Source organism: Zingiber officinale, chromosome 4B (assembly GCF_018446385.1).
Source record: "Zingiber officinale cultivar Zhangliang chromosome 4B, Zo_v1.1, whole genome shotgun sequence".
Lineage (NCBI taxonomy): Eukaryota > Viridiplantae > Streptophyta > Magnoliopsida > Zingiberales > Zingiberaceae > Zingiber > Zingiber officinale.
Genome location: NC_055993.1, coordinates 62,978,518 through 63,002,660, shown reverse-complemented (window position 1 = coordinate 63,002,660; position 24,143 = coordinate 62,978,518). Strand labels below are relative to the sequence as shown.

Below are 24,143 nucleotides of genomic sequence, written 5' to 3'. Positions count from 1 at the left end.
TCTCTATTATGCAACATAGCAGCAGTCTCGGTTGATAGAGAATTTTCATAGCTTCTCTTCATGGGTGTATATGATAGGATTAGATTCTTGGCGGAGGTGTGTATTGGTACAAGCAGGATGACAATATTATATACTAAATTGAATAACAGCTCTCATGCTTCTAGGTTTTGGCATTGATCCGACATTGTAAGAAATATCATTTTGTTCCCTTGTTGGTCATTCTACCAATTCATATTAATATGCAGCTTGTGTTTAACTGTCAAGTGGCAAAATTATTTGGGATGGAGTGGACAGCCAATATGCGGTACTAATGCTATGTTTACTCTAGAGTGTGGATGAGGAAAGGAAAGGAATCAACGATAGAAAGTTATCTTTGGAGGAAGAGAAAAGAAAGGGTGAAGAAAGCTTTTCCTTTGCACACTTGTTTACCTTGATAGAGGAAGGTGAATACTTATGATGTAATTTTGTAAATAAAAAAAGGTGCATGCGTCATTTTTTTGGTACATAGTGTAATTTTGTGAGTTAAAAAGGCTACATGCGTCATTTTTTTTTGGTATATGGTGTAATTTTGTGAATGCAAAAGGGATATATGCGTCATTTTTTTTTCCATCCGTTGTTTTCCGTCCGATTTTGAGGTGATCGATTTTGGCTCCAAAATTATCCGCTGATGGATTGCGTTACTTTTCCTTCGGAAAATTTTAATGAAGTAAACGACGGAAACTTTTCCACCGTGGAAACTTTTCCTTAATTTTGCTTTCCACTCTCCCAAGTAAACAGAGCCTAAATAATGAAGCATGGGACAGTGAGCCAGTAAAGACCAAGTGAATCTACATAGGCTTTTCAAAATTTAATATTTATCTAACTCAATGATTATGCAGGAATAAGTTCTTAGACAAAAAAAAAGACAAATTGAAGTCATATTAACGAACAAGACTTTCAGGAAAGTTTATGAAGAAAGTCCATATGGGTGTAAGTGATGGTGCCATGGTGGAAATATGTCTTGAAGATGCAAATTTACAACATATATCAGTTTGCCAAAAAATGGATTGATTTTGTTCTATTATGCATGTTAGAAAGCTGATTTCCAAATATATCTCTATAATATGTAGCCCACCTCAACAGCATTAGTAAATATACCATTTTGCATGAGTAAGAGCATACCAGTTTGTCACCAAATAATTCTGAAAAAATAGTACACCTAAATTGTGGCAGCTCAGATATCTAGGTATATTACAGGACTTCAAGATGAAAAATGAGTGAAACAACAATTGGCAACAAGATGAGGTACTGTTAGATAAGTTGCATATTTTTAACAAAAAAAAATTGGTGCTTCATGATTATTACTCCTCCATGAACCTAAAAAAGATGTTGCGCCTAGGACAAGTATATCAGCATGATTGCAACAAAGCACAATGCATTAAAAAAATGTTCAAACCTTCTTGTCCCTGGGGAAGTCAATGGACTTCAGGTAGGCAGCTGCCGCAAAAGATGATGCAAAGATCTCCTCCTATATGAATTTAATCACGATCACATAAATGCTCAAAGAATACTTTGTACTAAAAAGTTCAGACAAGATGGATAATAATTAACACACCTCACTAACGCTCAGACCAAGAGTTTCGAACTTTTTCCCGTACTGCTTCCTTGATTTGGTAGAGTTGTTAGTCACAAAAACCAATCTTTTGCCCTGAATGAGACAAACCAACGCATACTAATCTATTCAGGACCCAACACTCAATATACTTCTCTACGCGTACATGTAGCATAAACCGTGGTTAAGACGAAAGGGGTCTTACCTTGGATCTTAGCATGTCAAGTGTCTCGGGCACTCCATCGATCAATTTATCGCCCTTCCATATAACTCCTGAAAGGCGCACACATGAAAGAAGATAAAATAAAATAAAAAACGAACTTTGCAGAGCCAATATTTCAAAGGGAAAGAAACGGTTGTGATATCACCATCGCAATCCAAGATGAAGGTCTGCACAGAATCGATGAGGTCATCGACATTCTGCAGCCTCTGAGCCGACGCTCTGATCACCGTTCTAGAGTCCATGGTGGACCCCCGGAGTCCAAACCTTCTCCGAACACCGAAGTGGCGAAAAGAACAAGGCAGACGGAGAGTTGAGAAGAGCCGCTGCTGTGTGACGACCGTAGGGGCAACTGGGAATCTGGAGGAGACGAAAGCAGATATAGCAGCAGTTCCTCTGGTCATCAACATCCCTCCGATCCTCTGCTTCTAGCACTCTCAAAAGAAGCAGCGACCCCGAGTGGATCGAAGCAGTTGTTTATTATTTAGGCGGATGAATCATCATGGTAAGGCAGTGGCTGAGGAGTCCAGTCCAATCTTCGCGGAGAGAAGGGAGGGAATCACATTCAACCACATGTATGATATCTGCATCAAACAATTTCTTTTTTCTTTAAATAAATCCAATAGATAATTTTGAATAGGCAAAAGTTAAAAAAACATCTCAATTTTTTCTAACGATTTAGAGCACCTGTATTCGTATTAAACGTGGAATGTTAATATCGATATGCACACCTTTTTATTGTATCGTAGCATTAATACGTTCAAACCTATATATTTCAAAAAAACAAAAACAAAATTTAACACGTTCACATGTTAAAAGCATTGCGGATGCTCTTACCCGATAACATAGCAAACTTTAGATATGTTATGTAAAAAGTATACTTATTTTTAGAATTGTTCAAATCACATATCTTATTTTATTTTCTTTTCCATAATACCCCTCTTCTTTTTTATTTTATTTTTTTTTAAAACTTAATTTCTTAGTCCTCCCCTTTCATCTCTGTTTCTTTTATCGTCGGAGCATCGACAGCTAATGTACATCTTCATTTCTTTGCCTCCGCCCAACAACGTAAAGAGACACAACAAGTCCACTACGGTGGTCAACTCTGTCGATTTTAAAAGGGACACTAGGAGTAATCTTTCCTCCCCATTATATTTCAACTTTTATTTACTCTCTTTTCCTGATCTCCATGGCAATGCGTTGCATTTTTTTTAATATTTAGTTTCTTTTTTGAGTTTCTTGTTATTGTTAGACGCAAAGCCCGACGAGTCGGAGAAGTTGGGCACGAGAGGAAGAAAATGATCGATTTTGGAGGATTGAACTGACTTTGTCCATTCTTCATCGGAAGACGACTCTAATCACAAGAGTGTCAGTGCATCCCGGTGGTGAAGTGAATTTTTTTATTTTGGATTAAAGATATGAATTTTGTATATTTTAAGATGGTTCTATTTTTTTTACTAATAGTTGTTTGATAAAATATCAAGACGGACAACAATGGAGGAAATTCATCGAGATGGAGATAAAGAAGAATGGATGAGAGATTTGATTTTTTTAGAGGAAAATATAAGATTGTATATATTTGATCAAACTTCCTTGTATTGTTTAGTTTTATCGTTGATGTTGGTATGTGTTTGAGATCAATAATGAATGTTATGTGCCTTTTTATTTGTGTAGGATCGTAGATGTTCTAGAGGGGGTGAATAACACGCGTTGTTTTTTCACTCATTTCGGAAAACACACAGAATATGGAGCGGAATAAATAATGAAAAGACAAGCAACGCTAACAAGCTTTCTTTTACTTTGTTCAGAGCCTGTGGCGACTCCTACTCCAGGGCCCGCGATCGTTGATCGTTTTCGTTGGGCAATCACTATAGATTCGAAAATTGAGTACAAGTACAAATATGCAGCTTACAAGTATTGCTTAAAATTAAACTTATTACCAGCGACTTGGAGAAATAGAACTTCTAGCTTGATCGTCGTCGAAGCAACAGACGTTTTCGGAGTGTGCTCAAGAGCTCAAGTTGTTCTTCAAGAATTGTTGTCAAAACACCTGGTCGAGCCCTCCTTTTATAGCTAAGCTTGATCTGATCTAAATCCCTTGATCTCGGGATCAGGTTTGACCCATCGTCGATCAGTCGACCGATCCTCCTGATCGGTCGATCGATCTCGCCTGAATCGGTCTGCCTTCCAGTTCTTCTGCTCGGATATACTTTCTTTGTTTGGTTGACTAATCCCCAACACATCTGGTCTGATCAACTCAGCTCGGCCACGTCACCGCTTATCCCCAGTTTGATCGTCTGATCTCTAGGTTCGGTCGACTGATCTCTCAGTCGAACCTGGTCCACTCGCTAGAACTCTACTATGTTTGCTTAGAGGTTCGGTCGACCGATCCAAGTCGAACATCAACCTGCATAATCATTAGTCTTCCTACAAAATAGAGTTAGACAAATATATGAATTGAATCAATGACTTGACAGCCTTCGGATTGTCTAGTTCTGACTTCACATTTCCTCCAAAAAACCCTAAATCGAGCTGACACCTATTATTCCCTCATAGGGGAACACATCTTCACCTACTCCTCTCAGGAGAAGTCATCTGTTGCCAGACCGGTCCTCCAGACCGACTGGACTTTTGCTCAGCGCTGATGCTTCTAGTCTTCATGTTGGACGCCTGTTCCACGACCCGTCCAGACTTCCACCCGGTCCGCGACCACTAGGATTTCAACCTAGAGTCTCCGACTCTAGGATTTTGCCCGAAGTGCTCGACCTGCCAAGACTTTCCACCTAGGGTTACTACGCCCTAGGACCTAGCGTTACCACCCCCTAGGGTTGTCCACCTGCCAAACCGCAGCTAGAACTTTTGTCTAAGAATACTTAGGACTTTCCTGCAAGCTCATTCAAACTTGTTAGATTACAAGTAACCTTAACTTTGAACCCTTTGCCATTATCAAACCCCAGGTTTGATTGTCTGATGCTTCCCGCACCAACAATCTCCTCTTTTTTTTATTATGGCAACATAATTCAAAGTTAAGTAAAATATATAGTAATAATTTATGAAAGAAATGCAATAATAAGAAATGCAACATTTAGACTAAGTTAGGCAATTCATTCAATAGGGAATAATTTGTTAGCTCCCCCTTAACCACTTAATTTTAGCTCTCCTTAATTACTTAACTTTCACTTTTTTCTCCCTCTTTGTCATATATCAAAAAAAAAAAACTAAGCAGTTTTCAAAAACTTAGTTTAAGAAAAATACTAGGATAAGAATTTGTGATAATAATTTCAAAAAATACTAGTATTTCCATAGAGACTTAGCTTTATCAACAAAATTTTACTAAATTTAAGCTTTGACAATAATTTCTTGTAATAATACATAGCTCTAAAAACTTAGTTTTAAAAGGATTTTGATGAAAAGTATAGGTAAGTACTTAGTTTTAAAGAATCTTTAGATAAATAGCATAATTAAGCACTTAGCAAATTTAGAAATCTTTGAAAGGACTTAGCTTTTTTCAAAAAAAAATTAAGTATTGAAAGGAAATGCCTTTTAACCCTACTTAGCTAATAAAGTGATGTCTTTGAAAAACTACTTAGGCAAAACATTTTATCAAGTACATAGCTTTTTTTAACAATGACTTAGTTAAACTTAAGCTTTGAAAATTACTTAGTTAAAAAAATTTAGCTAATCTTAAATTTTGAAACGTTCTTAGCTTTTTCCAAAAATAACTTAGGTAAATTTTAACTTAGAAAATAATTACTTTGATAAACACTTAGTTTAATTTAGTAATGCTTTAAAAATACTTAGCTTTTTCAATAAAGATTTAGCTAAACTTTGAAAATAATTATTTTGTCAAATACTTAGTTTTCAAAAGAAGTTGGTAAAAACTTAGATTTAAAATGACTTTGATAAACACTTAGCTTTATAAAGATTTTGAAAAAAAAACTTAGTTAAAAGTACTAAACTTAAAAAAGATTTTGATAAAAGCTTAGTTTAAAAGATTTAATAAAAACTGAGTTAAGTGCTTAGCTTTTTAAAAAATATTTTCATAAAAACTTAGCTTTTAAAAAGATTTTGATAAAAACTTTAGCTTTAAAAATATTTTGATTAAAACTTAGCTTTAAAAATATTTTCTTGTAAAAATACTTAGCTAAGTAAATGATTTCTTTGAAAAATACTTTAACAAATACTTAGTTTCTATCTTTCCAAAAAAATAATTTATTTTTCTTTTAAAAAATAGTTAAAAAAATTAAACTTTCTCTTTCAGAAATATTTTGAACTTTTGAAAAGTTTAACTTTGAAAAACAATGCTTTAACAAAATAAAAATAAAAATTAATGTCTTAAACTTCTTTGCACTCCCCCTTAATTAATGTCAAAAAATTTTTAGGGTCATAGAGTCCAAGCATGTAAATCAAAAATATGAAAGTTATTATTTATTTTTTCGAATTTTCCATCTCATCCAGTCTAGGTTATCAAGCATGTTCAGCTTATGTGTATGTGTGAGACGGAGTTAAGTTAAGTTGATCTTATCTTTAACTTTGAAAAATATTTATGATATAGAGGTATATTTCAAAAATAATTTAAGTTAAATTTGGATTTTTAAAAATATTGAATTTGAGATTTTAAAATATAAGTTTGAATTTGAAAATATTTATGTTTGAGTAATTAAATTTTAAATTTTTTTGAACAATATTAAAAATAATTATGATTAAAATTTTGAAAATTAAATCACTTGAAAATAATTAACTTTGATTAAGGATTGAAATTAATTTTTAAAATTAATTATGATTTGAAACTAATTAATTTTTTAAAATTAATTATGATTTAAAAATAATTAATATTTTAAAATTAATTATGATTAGAAATTAATTATATTAATTAGATTATTAATTAAAATGACTTAGTTTAATTCAATTAATTTTTAGTTAACTTAATTGAGTTTAATTAATTTGGGTTTGGTTAACTACTTTATATTTTAAACCTAGATCCATCTCTCCTATTTCTAGATTTTCAATCAGGAAACCTTAATAGTTTTATGAGATGGTTAATTTAATCTTCAATTTAAATTTCAATCTAAGAATTGATTAATATTTTGAGTTAGACTAAGGTTTAACAGTTAGTCAATTAAATATCTATTTCAATAATTAGCTTCCAAGTTGTGGCGAGGCAGTAGACTTTCTTGGGTATGAGATAATCCACCAATTCTAAACAAATCCTTTTAAAGAAATTGAATATTTAATTTCCTTTCTAAAAATCCTTGGTCTAACTAGTCAAATGTGAATCAAGCCTAAGTCCTTATCTACCCTAGTCTAAACATGTATAGTGAAAATAATAAAGCAACCATCAAACAAATCTATCTATCGATAAAAATGATCTTTTTATCAACTCCCCCTGGATCATAGCCTCGATGAGGTCTATCAAGGTAGTGGATTTGATCCTTGAGAATCCAATATTGACCAAGTCCAACTTGATTAATCAAATTTTACTTAGGGACCCATGCTTGGACTAATTTTCTATTTGTTCTGTTGACCAGAGATAAGTATGATTTGAATTTGTATTTAGTATTGTATCTAAGTTCAGATCTATTGTATACGACCTTTTGTTTTCCAAGAATCATATCAAGATTCTTGGAACCCAAGGTGAACCGTTCCAATGTTCCCTTTAGTTCCTTGACTTGATCTTTCAGATTAGAATTTTCTTTCTCAAGCTGTTAACCTTGAGTTGAAGTTTTAGTTTGAATAGGTTCGGTCAAGGGGCTTAGGCTAGTTATTTCCTTAAGGGTTGTTATCTCCTTTTGGAGTGACTTGACTTGGATATTTGACTTAGCTAATTTGCATATTAAATAATTAATTAAATTATACAATTTATCTACATGAGAAGATCTTACAGTGTCGTTCAACCCTTCGTTTACTTACCTTCGTGTCGGAAGTGCCCTCATGCAGTTCGATCAATTTTTCCCACAACTCCTTTGTACTGTTGAAGGGACCAACCCGGCTCAGCTCTTCTTTGATTAGGCCGCATTAAAGAGTTTGTGTTGCTTTTGCATCAGCTTCAATCTTCTTGCGAGTTGGTGCGTCCCATTTGTCGCAGGGGACAAGTGCTCCGATGCTGTCGACTGGTAGGGAGAAGCCCGTTTGAATGATGATCCACATCTCTACCTTTGTCTTCAAATAGTACTCCATTCTGTCCTTCCAGTAGCCGAAGTCTTCACCTGAGAAAAGAGGCTGTGCTGTAGCCTTCTTGGTGGGCCATTAAAATAAGAATTTCACACACAACAAAAATAATAACAAATGTTCCAAGACTTAGTCTTGGATTAGCAGTGCAAGAGAAAGTCAAATTAAAATTAAAATTAAATTAAAATTAAAATTAAATTTAAAAAACTTAAATTAAAAAATAAAACTTAAATTAATAAACTTAAAATTAACTTAAAATTCAAATTAACTTAACATTCAAATAAACTTAGAATTCAAATTTACTTAAAATTAACTTAACATTAAAATTAAATTAAATTAACTTAAAATTCAAATTAACTTAACATTTAAATTAAATTAACTTAATTAAATTAAATTAAATTTTTTTTTTAAAAAAAGTCAAAAGTCAGAAACCAAGGGCGGGCACACCTCGTATTCGACCGGGTCTGCCTATAATAGTTATTTCAGGCTAGTAGTTATTTCAGGCAGGAATCAAAGATAAAGAATATACGAGTACCGGATAGGTAGGGAGAAAGTAGTCTAGCATTTCAGGGATTGACCGACCTGAGGGAATCTCAGGGATTGGATGACCTGAGGGATGGGGATAGCGGGTTTAGGATTGCCACTTATATTGATCTGGGGTTGAGTTGGGATTCGGGTTGGGGCTTCGACTTTCCTTTTGCTATTACTATTCTTATCTTAAGAGAAACCAATCGGGTTTTCAGCCGTACAAAATGAACTTTGAAGATAGGGTCAAGGGAGGTCTATCGTATCGTAAGCTCGTTCTTTCCAGATCCGATCGGGTGTTCATAATCTATATACTTAAGTCTATTTATTGTTGTGTTTGGGGAAAGAAGGCTTCAACATATGAATATGCCTGGCAAAGCTTCAAACAAAGAGGTTGGGCTGTTCACTTCATTGATTTGACTTAAGATTCAAGATAGGGGCCGGGCGGGCAGTGAAGGCTCATTTAGTAGACAGCGAGCGAGCAGCAAGCACCTACTCCTATCAAAATGAAAAGCAGCAAACAGAACTTGAAGAAGCGAGACTTTATAATATAAAGCCATTGCGCGCTAGCCCCTTGTATAGGGCGTTAAGCACCCGCGCACTCCTAAACTACAAGCTTTCTTTGCATGCTTGAGCGCATCCCCTTTCTATTAGTAAGGTTGTCAAAAAATGAGCTTTAGTTCCTTTATGCCTTTACTAAGATTATTATCTCTGCGGAACAACCGAGGTCGTCAATTCTATTATTTTCATTAATGATGCCTTAGTAAATTTTCTTTCCCTTCCTAAGTTTTTAATTTGTTTTATTTTAGTATTTTATTCTTAGTCCAGTTTTCTTTGATAAATTAGGAAATGTTCTAATCCGGGTGCTGGGCCTTCTACTGCTAGTACTGATCTTAGGTTTCCTATTGAGGAACTTAGGATTAGGTTTACTACTACTATTTACATGCTTATATAGACTAGGTGTTTAGATAGATAATTTTTTATGCGTTCATACATTCCTGCTGTAGAGGTCATTGACTACTACAACTTGCAACATCTGGTTTACTATACCAGTTTAGTTAACATAGGTTTAACTAGGGTAGCTGGTATTGATATCACGTTATCCCTGATGTACGTAGATTATATACATTTGTTTAGTATGTTTTAATGCACATTTACATATTTTATGCATGCTTTGTTTATACACTTTCATACTCTTTGATTTACTTTCAGCATAAATACTTTTCTTTGTTGGGAGATCTGCTCTTGTGTATTTTCTGTCTTCAGGAGTCAAATTTGGAGAAGAAATGATGTTCGTGGTTGATCTAGGCAACAAGCAAAGGAAGATAACATTGACCATGTGAGCCACACAGCTATGTCAAAGGAGCAGGGAGGAAAATGACCTTGGCCGTATGGAGCAGACAGGCTGTGTAACTTCACCAGAGGAGGAGAATGACACAGCCGTGTGGATTGGCACGGTCGTGTCATCCTAGCAAGCACAACCAGAACCTGGTCATGTAGATCTACACGACCCAAGCAACTTCTCCACATGGCCATGCAACATTTCCAGAGAAGAGGCAAGCCCAGGCTGTGTGTGCCACACGGCCGTGTGAGGTTTCCAGAGGCAAAGATTGGCACGATCGTGTGATCCAGCCAGAGGCAGAGAGTTACACGGCCGTGTGAAGGCCACACGGCCATGTGACCTTGGCCAAGGGTAGAGAAGCTGGGGTCGTGTGTGCCACACGACCGTGGCACAGGCCATGTGGTGCCCGTGCCCTGCACTATATAAGGAGCTTCTTCCTCTTTTCAAAGGGGGGATTGTAGGATCGAAAGCGCTAGAGGGGGGGGGGGGGGAGAATAATGTTCGTGACTTTCATGTTTGTTTTAGAAAACTATCGAGTAATACGCAGCGGAAAAATAAAACACAAACACAAATGCCATGAGTTTTACTTGGTTTAGAGCCTGTGGCGACTCCTACTCCAAGGCCCACGCTCATTGAGCATTTACTTCGGGCAATCACTATCAATTCAGAAGTTACAATTTGAAGTACAATATAAATGAAAAACTTATACTGACAAACAAGAAATTAGTAAACTTGAAGCTTCTGGTCATCCGAGTCGAGTTGCAACTTTATCAGATCATCCTTTGAGCAACACACGGAAGAAAGATTGCATTTTCAATTGTTGTTCTTACTGCTGGTCAAATCAGGCATATATATCCTGTTGAGGGTGCCCTCAACCTCATTGAGGGTGCCTCTAATCCCCGGGTTAGTCATGCATGGATAAGTCATGCTTTGTCGCTGCTTATCCTCCTGAGGGCGCCTCCAAGCTCCATGGAGTCCGCCCTCCATCAGCATCCAGGGCGTCCTCAACCTCCATGGAGGGCGCCCTCCATCCAGTGTCCAGGGTGCCCCCAAGCTCCATGGAGGGTGCCCTTGTGCCTTGCTGAGGGGCTGTCAACCACGTGACCCGAGGCGCCTCCAGGCTTCATGGAGGGCGCCCCGGGACTGTTCATCCAAGACTTTCTTATTCACTTTATGTCCTGCAAGGTATGTTAGTCTACAAACAAAGTATACCTTGCAAAACAGAGTTAGCACAATAAAATAAGACAAATAAAAGTAATTTTGACAGTCGTTGGACTGTCCAGTTCTGACTTCAGATTTCTCCTCAGGAAACCCTAGGTCGAACCGACGCCTACTGTTCCATCACCGGGGAACGCGTCCTTACCTACTCCATTCAGGAGAGTTTATCTGTTGCCAGTTGATCCTTCAGACCAACTGGACTTTTGCTGAGCGTCTGAAACTTCCGGTCTTCATGCTGGACGTCCGCTCCACGACTCGTCTAGTCTTCCACCCGGTTCGCAACACCAGGATTTCAACCTAGGGTTACCACCCCCTAGGATTTTATCTGAAACTCTCGACCCACCAAGACTTTCTGCTTAGGGTTATCACCCACTATGACCTAGGGTTACCGCCCCCTAGGGTTTCCCTTTTCCTAACCACAGCTAGGACTTTTCCTCACCTAGGGTTACCACCCCCTAAGACCTAGGGTTACCACCCCCTAGGGTTTTCCACCTGCCTAACTATAACTAAGACTTTTACCTAAGTACACTTAGAACTTTTTATAATCTCATTTAAACTCGTTAGATAAAAAAATAACTTAACTTTGGACCCTTTGATATAATCAAAACATAGGTTTGATCGTCCGATGCTTCCCACACCAATAGAGATGCTCTCCTTTTTGGGGAGATCAGGTTTGGGGCCAATCTCCAGCCGTGATCCAGCGTTCTTAAGCCATTTTCATCTCAGATTCAACTCCAGAAGTGAGGGATTGGTTCCGAAGATTACTCATCGTCACTAGATAAACATTTCTATTCTCTTCTCTCGATTTGGATTGAAATGTTTGTGATCTCTTTGTCTTCAGATCTCTATCTTTACATTATCGAGTAGATTCATTGTTCTAGGACTAAGGGAGTATTTGTGGTGTGATTTGATGTAAGAATCTCATAGATATGTCAATTTCCTATATCAATGATGTTGTTATATTTTGTATCTATTTGATCTTGTGTGAATTATTATGTTTGGATCTGATTTCCATCTTGATTGGATGTTTATATAGGGTTTAAGGCATCTATTTTGAAATATTTTGAAATGAGAATCACTTTGGTTAAATATTTGTATTTTATATTTATATATATGTCAATGCAGTTGTCCATTTAATTTATATTGTAGATAACATGGTGTGTGGTGCCACACAGAAGATCATGTTATCGGTTCCTTATAAATTATAAATAGTAGCTTACAACCAAGATGGATTGGGACAAATCATTGGAACGGTTGTAGTATAATTTGGTATTAGTCTGTCTGGACTATAAAATTACACTAGTACACTATGTGTATATTGAGCAGGACCGTTTGAGGTTGTTTGATTTGTATTGACTATAGAAAGAACAAAACCTCTATTATTATGGATGCGCATCCTTTTAATCCCTATATAATAATAAGCACGTATACTTAGTATTTATTTCTTTAACTTATCAATGGGTGAGATTTATTCGTTAAATCAATAGGCTCGATGAGTTGGGAGATAGTACTGTTTATATGGTGTGTTATTGATTATAGAAGAAATCTGTGTCCTAATTATTTATACTGATGATGTCCCCTTGAGGAGCTCATAAGGATTATCATGTAAACCCTGCAGGTGGACTTAGTCCGACATGATAATAAAATTGAGTGGTACTACTCTTGGAATCAGATGTTAATTAATTGAGTTGTCAATAACTCATTTAATTAACGAACATACGATATCTTAAACACAGGGAGGTTAACACACTCATGATAAGAAGGCGCCCATATTGTAATATGAGATTGGTGTGGTAGTTCAATAATAACCTTTTAGTGGTATGGATTATTATTGATGGACTTGAGTTGAGTGTTCGGGCCGAACACAGGAAGCCCAAGCCCATCAGGAGGCCTAAACCAATTCCTCCTCTAGGTCCCTGTTGTAGCCTCTATATAAAGCCTCGCATCCACCCATCTACTTTTGATTTTTGGTAAATCTTGCTTTCCTAAGGCCGGCGCCACCTCCTCCTCCTTGCTAGGGCCGGCGCCACCTCCTCCTCCTTGCTAGGGTTGGTGCCACCTCCACCTCCTTGCTAGGGGTCAACGCCTCCTCCTTGCTAGGGTCGGTGCCTCCTCTTGCTTTCCTTTGTGGGCGACGGCTTACAAAAGAAGAAGAAGAGGAGAGGCACCCCATCCTAGCTATTCTCTTGGTGGTTGACGGTTTGGAAACAAAGAAGGGAAGGGTGTTTGTCATCTTGGTAGATCGTTGCCCACACGACGTCCAAGAAGAGGAGAGAAATACAACAGAAGATCAAGATGTCTTTGGCTACAAAAGAAAGATACAACTAGTTCTTTGATTCCGCTAAGTAATTAGTTTAGTTTTCTTTGTATCGATCCTGAATACCAACACAAGAGGCCAGTGACCTTGTATTTCGATCATGGTGTACTTTGATCCATCAAGAACTTGCTTGATTGATCAAACACATGTCTAATCAAACATGCGGGTTGCTAGAAAAAGTTCTGTACTTGTACAATTTTTGTACAGGGAAAATTGAAATAGAACTGAATTCCAGCGCCTTCAATTAGGACACAGATTCCTTCTATAATCAACAATACACTATATAAATAGTACTATCTCCCAACTCATCGGGCCTATTAATTTAACGAATAAATCTCACCCATTGATAAGTTAAAGAAATAAATATTAAGTATACATGTTTGTTATTATATAGGGATTAAGAGGACGCACATCCATAATAACAGAGGTTTTATTCTTTTATGTAGTCAGTACAAATCAAACAACCTCAAACGATCCTGCTCAATACACACATAGTGTACTAGTGTAATTTTATAGTTAAGACAGACTAATACCAAATTACACTACAACCGTTCCAATGGTTTGCCCCAATCCATCTTGGTTATGAGCTATTATTTATAATTTATAAGGAACCGATAACATGATCTTCTGTGTGACACCACACACTATGTTATCTACAATATAAATTAAATGGACAACTGCATTGATATATATATAAATATAAAATGCAAACATTTGGCCAAAGTGATTCTCATTTTAAAATATTTCAAAACAGATGTTCATACAAAAGCTAGGCTTATAGTATACATCCCAATAATGAGCTGTACAAGGCCTATGCCCTGCTCCATTTAAGGGGCTTTTCTCCCCTGTTCATGCATCTTTGACTTAGGGTTCACCCCCATTCCTTGGGGAAGGATTCTCCCCCTTAGGGGAACCCTAAAAGCTTCATCCTTGCTAATCTTCATCGATCCATCCACCTCCAGAGCAAGGGAACGCTTCCAAGGGCGCCACGCTTCATGGATAAGTATTCTCTTCTCCCTCAATCCATGTTTTGAGTTATAGATATTATATTTATTGTCTTTTAGTTGTATCTCCCTTATAATGGAGTAGATATCTAGATTTAGGATGTAGGGAGTAGTTATATTGTGATGTTGATGTGTGAACTTGTTTATGGACATTTTCCTATGCAATGATGTGTTTACTACTTGTTCTATGTGTTATGCCATTTATATGTTTGACAAAATGTGTGAATGGTGTAAACATATAGACATGAGAGGTTTATCTCTATGTTAAGGTTGCTACTAGACTAGATAACCGGGGTGATCCTGTAGGGAAGCTGAGAAGACGGACCTACCAGTGTGTCGTGTCTGGAATATTGACCGCATTCCCGTAACCCGGTGGTGAGCTGTCTTTTGGTTTGACCGAGTCATCAGAGGAGGTCAACGCTACCTGCGGCCAGCGCCTGGTTGCCTCGGTCCCCCAGTATCCCGATGCTAGAGGCATATCCCAAAAATATATAAGTAGCTAAACACTAATAGCAGAATAGGGAAATAAATGCAGGAAAGGTACAATGACGTACCGTGGCCTCGGATGGCGCCCTCGGATGGATGGGTGGGCTGATCGAGTCGTCACGACCCTGAATAGCAGATAAATGTCCACTAGGTGAGTAGCTGACTCCGGTGGCTCAAAGCCGAACGCGATATGGATCCGCAGGACGATGCACGGTCTGACTACATCCTCGGCTCGCAGGTCGGAATGCAATAGCGGCACGAAGGCCGAACACTCCATCGGCTCGCAAGCCGGGATACAATAGCGGCACGAAGGCCGAACACTCCATCGGCTCGCAAGCCGGGATACAATAGCGGCATAAGGCCGAACACTCCATTGGCTCGCAGGGCGGGATACAATAGCTGCATGGTACGATACCTGAGCCCTCGGACGGTGGCTGCTCGGAGGGTGACGACGGTTGCCCGAAGGTGTCGGCGGCTACAACAGTGGCTTCCAGAGATGACGGCGCTGGACGTCGGAGTCGCTGGCCACCAAAGGCGGCTGTGGCAGTGGCTATCAAAGGTGGCGACATTGGCTGCCGGAGGCGACGATTGCCGCTAAGGATGGCTGAGGGCGACGGTTGCCGCTAAGGGTAGCGGCTGTCGCTGGGGTGGCGCTCACCACTAGAGGCAGCGCCCACTGGGGGCGGCGCTGGCTGTGCTCTGAGGTGGTGCCGGCGTGGAGAAGAGGTAGCAGCCCTCCGCCTAAGGCAGCCGGAGGTGTCTGCCGACACAAGGAGAGGGAGAGAAGGGAAGGATAGCCCTGGTGGCTGCCTGCGTGAGGAAGATTGATGACAGAGGCCTCCTGGACCGTGCGTAAGACGCTGGCCGTGCTCCGAGGCGGCGCCGGCGTGGAGAAGAGGCTCCTCCCTCGCTTGCGAGCTTGGTGGCGACCAATAAACGTCCTCCTCTTCTTGGTGGTGGCATGGAAGTGAAGAGGCTGGAGGGAAGGAGATAGAGGATAAGAGGAGGGAACCGCCGGAGGCTTCATCAGCGCCGGCAAAGTGCGTTAACAGGAAAAAAGCCTTCCTTGGCTGGCGGCGGAGCCCCCCTCTCCCCCCACCCGTGAATAGTGCTTATAAGTACTAAAAACCCTAAAGCCTTATCCTCGAAAATGATGAAAATGCCCCTTTCCCTCTCCTTAATTCCTCTCATGCCCTAAATTATATCCGGATCATGGGGGATCCTTATTGATAGAGGATATCTATTCAACTGAACATATTATGCCTTTAGTGATATAGGGCGTCGATACTTACCCACTTTCTAGAGTCAAAAGATCTTAACATAGAGACTAATTTTTGTTAGGAAATTCTAATTGACGTAGATACTCCAGTGCTACTGTTAGGAATATGGCTGTGTAATCTAGAAACATATGACTGGGAATCCTAGTGACAGGGATTCTCTCTTAACCAGACTTTCTGGGTCACTTCTCTACTTAATGGCATTGGAACTTAGGTAGACTCTCTGGTGCAACCTACCTAGGGTTTATGCTAGGCTTTAGTTAGAATTCCTATATAAGTGTAAGCATATAATTAGGTAGATGAACAATGCACAGAGACATTAATTAGCATCGTAACAAAATCAAAATCCTAGCATTTATCATCCATCCCCTTCCAAGATCACCTATTCTTATTCTCTCTCTACTCTCTCTCTCTCTTCTTCCCTTCTCTCTCTCTTTCTTACATTTATGAATAACCTTCCGATTGTCTAGATAATTTGTTGTACGAAGTTAATTAGTGCTTAATCAACAATCCCTGTGGGATCGATATTTTATTACTGACGATGTAACCATGCATTTGTAGTTTTACCTTGTTGCGATCTGTCACCTTACTAATGCCACCGGGAGCAGTTGCGATCCGTGGCTGACGCCAGGCCCCGAATACATTTGGTGGTTAGTTCTCTATTTTTGCCTAGCGGGAGAAGAGGTTGGAATGGTTGATGGCATGGGTATTGGTGAAGGAGAAGACGACTAAGAAACAAAAACAGTACTGGTGATATATATATATATAAAAGAAAAACTTAGGTTTCATGGTTCGGTGAATAAAAAAACATTTTTTTATTGCATGGTATAACAGTGTTATGAAACAAAACCTTTAGTGTTTTGTTTATTAATGCATATGACTTTTATTAATGAATGCTTCAATCACGTCGGGAGAATTAATTTAACTGGGGTACCGGACCTGACTGATTTTTAACCCAAACCAGACTGACCAATTTGGTCTAATAAATCCTCGATCTAATTCAAATCATTAGTTGGTTTAACCTGAGCAGTTTGGTCCAACTAGAATTGGTCTAATTTAAAATGATTTGTTTAATTAGATCGGATTGAATGTAATTGAGTTTATTTGATTAATTGGGCTTGGACTAAATATGATCAAATGACCAGATTTTTTCTATTGGGTCAAATTTGATCAAATGAATTAGATTTGTTCTAATAGATCAAACTTAATCTAATGGACATTAGTTTGATCTAACGAACCTGAGCTTGATCAATAAGTTTCAGATTGGCTTAAATGGGCTTAGATTAAACAACAACAGAACATAGGTATAAAAGATCCCAGTCCAGTTAGATTAGTTCTAATGAGGATAATGGACAAAATTCAAAGTTCAATTTCCCAATTGATCGGTCCAGTGTTTCAGTCCATTAGAGCTTCTCGTATAAAGAAAATTATTTTTTCTTATTTGCTTATGGATTCTGTATATTTTCTATGCATATGGAAATTGAAATGAACTAATTTTGTTACTGGTTTGTCAATTTTGTACTGACATTATTATTTTTCAATTCCAGATGCCTTAGATGATATACATGATGACTCGTCATGATGTGTGACGAAATGAGCTACGAGGGGAGATTCAAGAGATTGGCGATTAGAATGTATACTAAAAGCCTAGCTTTTTGTATAAACATTTATTTTAAAATGAGAATTACATTGGTCAAATGTCTGCATTTAGTTAAATGCAGTTGTCCATTTAATTTATATTATAGATAACATGGTGTGTGGTGTCACACAGAAGATCATATTATCAGTTCCTTATAAATTATAAATAGAAGCTCACAACCAAGATGGATTGGGACAAACCATTGGAATGGTTGTAGTGTAATTTGGTACTAGTTTATCTTGACTATAAAATTACACTAGTACACTATGTGTGTATTAAGCAAGACCATTTGAGGTTGTTCCTTTTATACTGACTGCATAAAAGAACAGAATCTCTGTTATTATGGATGTGCGTACTCTTAATCTCAATATAATAACAAGCACATGTACTTAGTATTTATTTATTTAATTTATCAAAGGATGAGATTTATTCATAAAATCAATAGGTCCGATAAGTTGAGAAATAATATTATTTATATGGTGTGTTGTTGATTATAGAAGGAAACTGCATCCTATTTATTAAGTTGATGACGTCCCCTTGAGGAGCTCATAAGGATTGTCATGTAAACCCTGTAGGTGGACTTAGTTCGACATGACAATGAAGTTGAGTGGTACTACTCTTGGAGCTAGATATTAATTAAGTGAGTTGTAAGTAACTCATTTAATTAATGGACATTCGATATCTTAAACACAGGGAGATTAATGCACTCATGATAAGAATAAGCCCATAATGTAATATGAGATTGGTGCGGTAGTTCAATAATAACTCTTTAGTGATATGAGTTATTATTGATGAACTTGAGTTGGGTGTTCGGGTCGAACATAGGAAGCTTAAGCTCATCGAGATACCATAACCAATTCCTCCTCTAGGTCCTTGTTGTAGCCTCTATGTATAAAGTCTCGCATCCACCCAAGCCCCACTTCTTACCCAAGTAATGGGCCGGCCACATCCTTGCTTGGTGCCCAAGCAAGGGGCCGACCAAGCTTTACTTGGAGCCCAAGGGGTGGCCGGCCAAGCCTTGCTTGGTGCCCAAGCAAGGGGTCGACCACAAGGAATTAAAAGAGTTTTAATTTTAAAATCTTTCCTTTTTTGTAGTCATCTACAATTGTTTAAAAGAGAGATTTTAATTTTTAAACTTTCCTTTTATAGCCATCCACAAGGAATTAAAAGAGAGTTTTAATTTTAAAATCTTTCCTTTTTGTAGTCATCTACAATTGTTTAAAAGAGAGATTTTAATTTTAAAGCTTTCCTTTTATAGCCATCCACAAGGAATTAAAAGAGAGATTTTAATTTTAAAATCTTTCTTTTTTTTGTAATCATCTATAATTGTTTAAAAGAGAGATTTTAATTTTAAAACTTTTCTTTTATAGCCATCCACAAAAGGATTTAAAAGAGAAATTTTAATTTTAAAATCATTCCTTTTATAGCTATCCACAAAGGGATTTAAAAGAGAGATTTTAATTTTAAAATTTTTTCTTTTTTTGTTGCCCAAGCTATGGATGACCATGATTGGAATTAAAAGGATGTTTTAATTATATTTAAAACTTTCTTTTTTAGTATTCACCAAGGATTATAAAAGAGAGGTAGATGGTGTCTTATAATGTAACACAACATAAAGTTTCCTCTTCTATTTTCTTTGGTGGCCGGCCCCCTTTCTCCTCTTCTCCCTTTGCTTTCTTCCCATAAGGCCGGCGGCACATCAAGGCTTCACCTCCTTGTGGCTGGTTTCTTGGAGAAAAAGAAGAAGAGAAGGAGGCTCCCTATTCTAGCATCCCTTGGTGGAAAAAAGTCTTGGAGCCATAGAAGTGGTTCGGGTGGTGTTGTCTAGGTAGATCGTTGCCCACACGACGTCCAAGAGGAGGAGAGGCATACAACAGAAGATCAAGAGGTCTTTAAGATACAAAGAAAGGTATAACTAGTTAATTTATTTCGCAGCAAAACTAGTTTAGTTTTTCTTTGTATGGATCCCGAAATACCAACAGAAGAGACTATCGATTTTGTGCTTCAATTGAGTTCTCTATAGTTAAACCTAGGGTTTACTGTAAGGAGTTTAAATATTCAATTTCTTTGAAAGACTTTGTCTAGGAAGTGGTGGATGATCCCATAACCAAGAAGACCGAGTGCCTCACCAACGACCTGGAAGTCAATCCTTGAAATAGATATTTAATCAACTTTTGTAATATGATTTAACTTCTAAAGAACACATGAGTTGAACTTGGATTAATAATGTTAAGTTTTGTTTGTAATCCAAGTTTAACTTTTGAAGAACACATGGGTTGCTAGGAAAAGTTCTATACTTGTACAATTTTTTGTACAGGGGAAACAGAACGGAATTTCGAATAACGCCCAACAATTGGTATCAGAGCTAGTTTTCTGCCTTTGTGTGTTTGGTTTTCAGTTAAATTATGCACTTTTCATACATAAATTTAGACAGGATAATAGTAGGATGTACAAATAGATTAACTCTATGGTTGCAGGCATCATAGTTCTAACTATTATGACCCTATTGTGTTTGTGTGTGATTTGGACCCTCGGGCATGTCGAGGGCATTTTATATGTGTGCATGATTGTAATTATTAAATACAGCAGGAGCTGTATTAGTTTTAGGATTTTACATTCTGTTTGATCTAAACTACATGTACATTCCCTTATGGAATATAGGAACGATAAATGTAAAATTTTATTTTTATCGCGGATCGTATCCTTGCGAGGCATTGTGCTATTTGAGGACTAGAGGCGCAGCGAAAAAGGAAGCATGATAGATACGACGACATGATGTTAGTTAGAGCCCTAAAGCCAATCATTTGATGATTGTATGGACTCATTGTATCATATTCTTGTATAAATAAAGGCATTTGTTTGGTTATTATACTTATTTGTATTAGTGCCAAATAAACTAAGTATAATAGCGTCCTTGAGTAGAAGGTTCATACCTATATCAATCGATTAGTTGAATCGATAGTGAGATGATATAGGGAACACTACTCTAAATCATTCCTAGTCGAGTATTAACATTCAGGGACAATGTTAATGCAATAAGACTAGCATGTAGGTCAGCTCGATGACTTGATCTCACAAGTCATGGATATAGAGATATCAAGCTGACACATGGGTATACATGGGAGAATGTATACTGAATGACCCGCCATGAGAAAGTATCATGGATCGTTATATGAGTGTCATATACTTTCTCATGTGACTATTAGTATGACTATTAGTCCTTAGACCTGAAGTCACCATGGATCCCTACATAAGGAGTTATGTACTTTGGTTTCATCAAGCGTCCCGTAATTGGGTGGACTATAAAGGTGATTACTGGGTATATAACGAATTATGTAGAGGGATGTGAGTGATGTAGATGGGATCTATCCCTCCCATATGACGGGAGCGACATCGGTATTCTTGATAGAGTGAGACCACTAAGTGCATGGTCATGCCCAAATGAGTCAACATTAGATGTTGAGCTCATTTGATCGAGTGAGTCTACTTGGAGTTCAAGATTTAGATTGATTAGAGGATGACACGGTCTATGCCTCACATTGATCAATCTAGATGTCTAGGATAGAAGGAAAATGTCACATATTGTGAGGAGTCACAAGGTGATGTTGGATCTCAACATTCTTGTAACTTGGGTAGTAATGATGTGTTGCTAGATACCGCTCATTACTTATGCTCCTAAATGGGTTTAGGGCATTGCCAACGTTACAAGAACCTATAGGGCCACACACTAAGGACAATTAGATGGAGATTTGGTTCATACGATGAACCAAGAGGATTAGATTCATTTGATGAATCAAATTGGATTAAGAGTAATCCAAATTGGGCTACTTGAGTTAGACTCAAGTTGATTCATGTATTTAATGAGTCTAATTTAGATTATGACTCATTAGATCAATTTAATTTAATGAATTAGATTCATTATATTAAGTTGGCTTGAATCAAATGGTTAGATTAGATCAACCATGAGAGAGATTGAGTCAAGTTTGACTTGACTTGAGAGGAAGAGGAAGAGTCAAGTTTGACTTGACTCTTTGCCACATCATGAGTGTGGTGGGAAGATGTGGACCAATAGTGTTGGTCCACATCATCTTGCTTTGCCACCTCATGGAGGTTACAAGCCTCCATTGCATTTAATGTGAGTTAGCCACATTAAATGAGTGGAGGTTACTAATTTGCCACATCATTGTGAAGTGGCAAGATGTGGACCAATGGTAATGGTCCACATCTTCATGATGTGCCACATCATAGGAGTTACAAAACACCTCTTAATGGCTTCACATTAATTGTTATTAATGTGGAATGGGAGTTACACTCCATGGAGTGGCCGGCCACACAAAAGTGGTGAATGAAATTTGATTTTATTCAAGTGTGATTATTACTCCTTTCTTCTTCCTCAAGCTCTCCCTCTCCCTCTCCTCCTTGCTTGGCCGAATCTTACCAAGGTGCTAGCACACCTTTGTGTGAGGTTTTCTCCACCTACGTGTCCGTGTGGATACTTCTAGAGGACCGACGCTTGACGGTCTAGAGATCCGGCAATTCCTTGGACGAGCGGGAACTCGTAAAGGCACGCTTCAAGGTATACTTCTTAACACATAGATCTAGGAGTAGATCTAAAGTTTTAAAACCTCGCACTCGTAATTTTCGTTCGGTTTTCCTTGCACGGATCTACGGCTTTGGGTGATTCGGGGTTTCCGCAACGCGAAAAGCGGTTTTCGCGGCCCGAAAGACCCAATACATGACCCGTTGGCGGCGGCTAGGGTTTGTGGCACACGGAGGATAGCTATGGATGAGGCCATAATTGTTGGAAAATTATTTTTTATATTTATTGCCTTTTATGCTGTTTATATATGTTGTGTGTGTGCATGTTTAAATTCTTCATTTTAAATAACTAAGTGGAAGAGGAATTATTTAAATTCCACGGTCTCCATTACTAGTTTGTAAGTGATGCATTCAAACTTGTGCGTTGACTTTGAGTGCCATCCTCCATATCGGATGAGTTTGTTTGCGGATCACTAGATCAAACTTCCTTTATGGATGATTATAGAAAATTATTTAGGTTTGTGTGATCTTCTCCATCTGAAGGAGCACAATCCTATTTAATGGACTAAGTATCAAGTAATGGTATACACTTAGGCACATTTAATAGTATCCTCCCAATCGGAGTCACTGCTATTATTTGTGTGACCGAAGAAAAACCAACTATTAATTTTGTTTATCATAAAGTTAGGTTGATAAGATAATAAAATTAATGAGTAAAACCCCCTCTTACAATGTTTGAATTTGTATACGTCCACACTATCGTGGCATACAAAATTTACGGTGTTTTGAGGTGTTGGTGAATTTAAATGATATTGTTTGAGGAATCAATATTATTTTAAATTCTAAAGTTTTGACCAAATATTTTGTGATTCTTAGGATTTCAAATGACTTTTTATCCTCTTGCTATTATATTGAAAGAAAACAAACTTACTGGTCCTAATTACATTGATTGGAAACGAAACTTGGACATTGTCTTAACTGCTGAAGGTTATAAGTTCGTACTTCTTGAGGTCTGTCCAAGCTTGCCTAATATCGATTCTAGTGGAGAGGAGATTCACAGGCATAGGAAATGGGTTAAGGCAGATGAGATGGCGCAGTGTTACATTTTGACTTCTATGTCAAATGTGATGCAACATCAGCATTAGGCCCTACCCACTGCCTATAACATGATGCTCAATCTCAAGAAACTCTTCAGACACCAGAATTGGGCTACTAGGCAGGAGGCCATGAGAAACTTAATGACGACCACCATGACTGAGGGGATACCTATAAAGGATCATATCCTCAAGATGATGGCTCGTTTAACGAATTGTCCTCGCAGAAATAAGAACAATGAAGGTGTATCTTATTCATTAGTTGTCAAAACATATTTAGCGGTGTTATCTACTGGTACCTGGTGTGTAGATACGGGAGCCATTGATCATGTCTGCAATTCATTGCAGGGGTTTCAGGAAACCCGACGACTACATGAAGGGGAAATCACCGTCTACATGGGCAATGCTACGAGAGTGGCGGCTGTTGCAGTGAGAGATGTTTATTTATCTTTTGATAGAAATAAAACATTGATTTTGAGAAATTATCTTTACGTTCCGTGTTTTAGAAAGAACTTGATTTCAGTTTCTAAATTATTTAAGGGTGGATATTCTGTTTCTTTTGATGACAAAGTAGTTGTCAAGAAAAATAGGATGGTTATCTATTTTGGTACGTTGGTTAACAATTTGTACACTCTTAATTCAATAACTCCCATGATGCAATAAATGGAAATTAATAACACATCTTCTAATTCAAATAAGAGAAAGTAGCCTTCGAAAATGAAC

At 37.8% G+C, this 24,143-nt stretch overlaps 1 protein-coding gene across 2 annotated transcripts in view; it reads right to left on the bottom strand.

Annotated features, from left to right (window-relative positions):
• Nucleotides 1-2,354, bottom strand: part of LOC121975089 (phosphoglycolate phosphatase 1A, chloroplastic-like) — a 49,399-nt gene extending 47,045 nt beyond the window's left edge. Inside the window, exons 1-4 of one of the 2 annotated variants that reach the window (XM_042526488.1) lie at nt 1,960-2,354; nt 1,797-1,864; nt 1,595-1,687; nt 1,436-1,507 (exon numbers count right to left, since the gene is read on the bottom strand). In XM_042526488.1, the coding sequence (XP_042382422.1) occupies nt 1,436-1,507; nt 1,595-1,687; nt 1,797-1,864; nt 1,960-2,221 (495 nt within the window). In that variant the 5' untranslated portion in view covers nt 2,222-2,354. The remainder of the gene's footprint in view (nt 1-1,435; nt 1,508-1,594; nt 1,688-1,796; nt 1,865-1,959) is intronic. The other variant, XM_042526487.1, reaches the window with a different exon arrangement.
• Between the last annotated feature and the right edge of the window lie 21,789 nt (nt 2,355-24,143).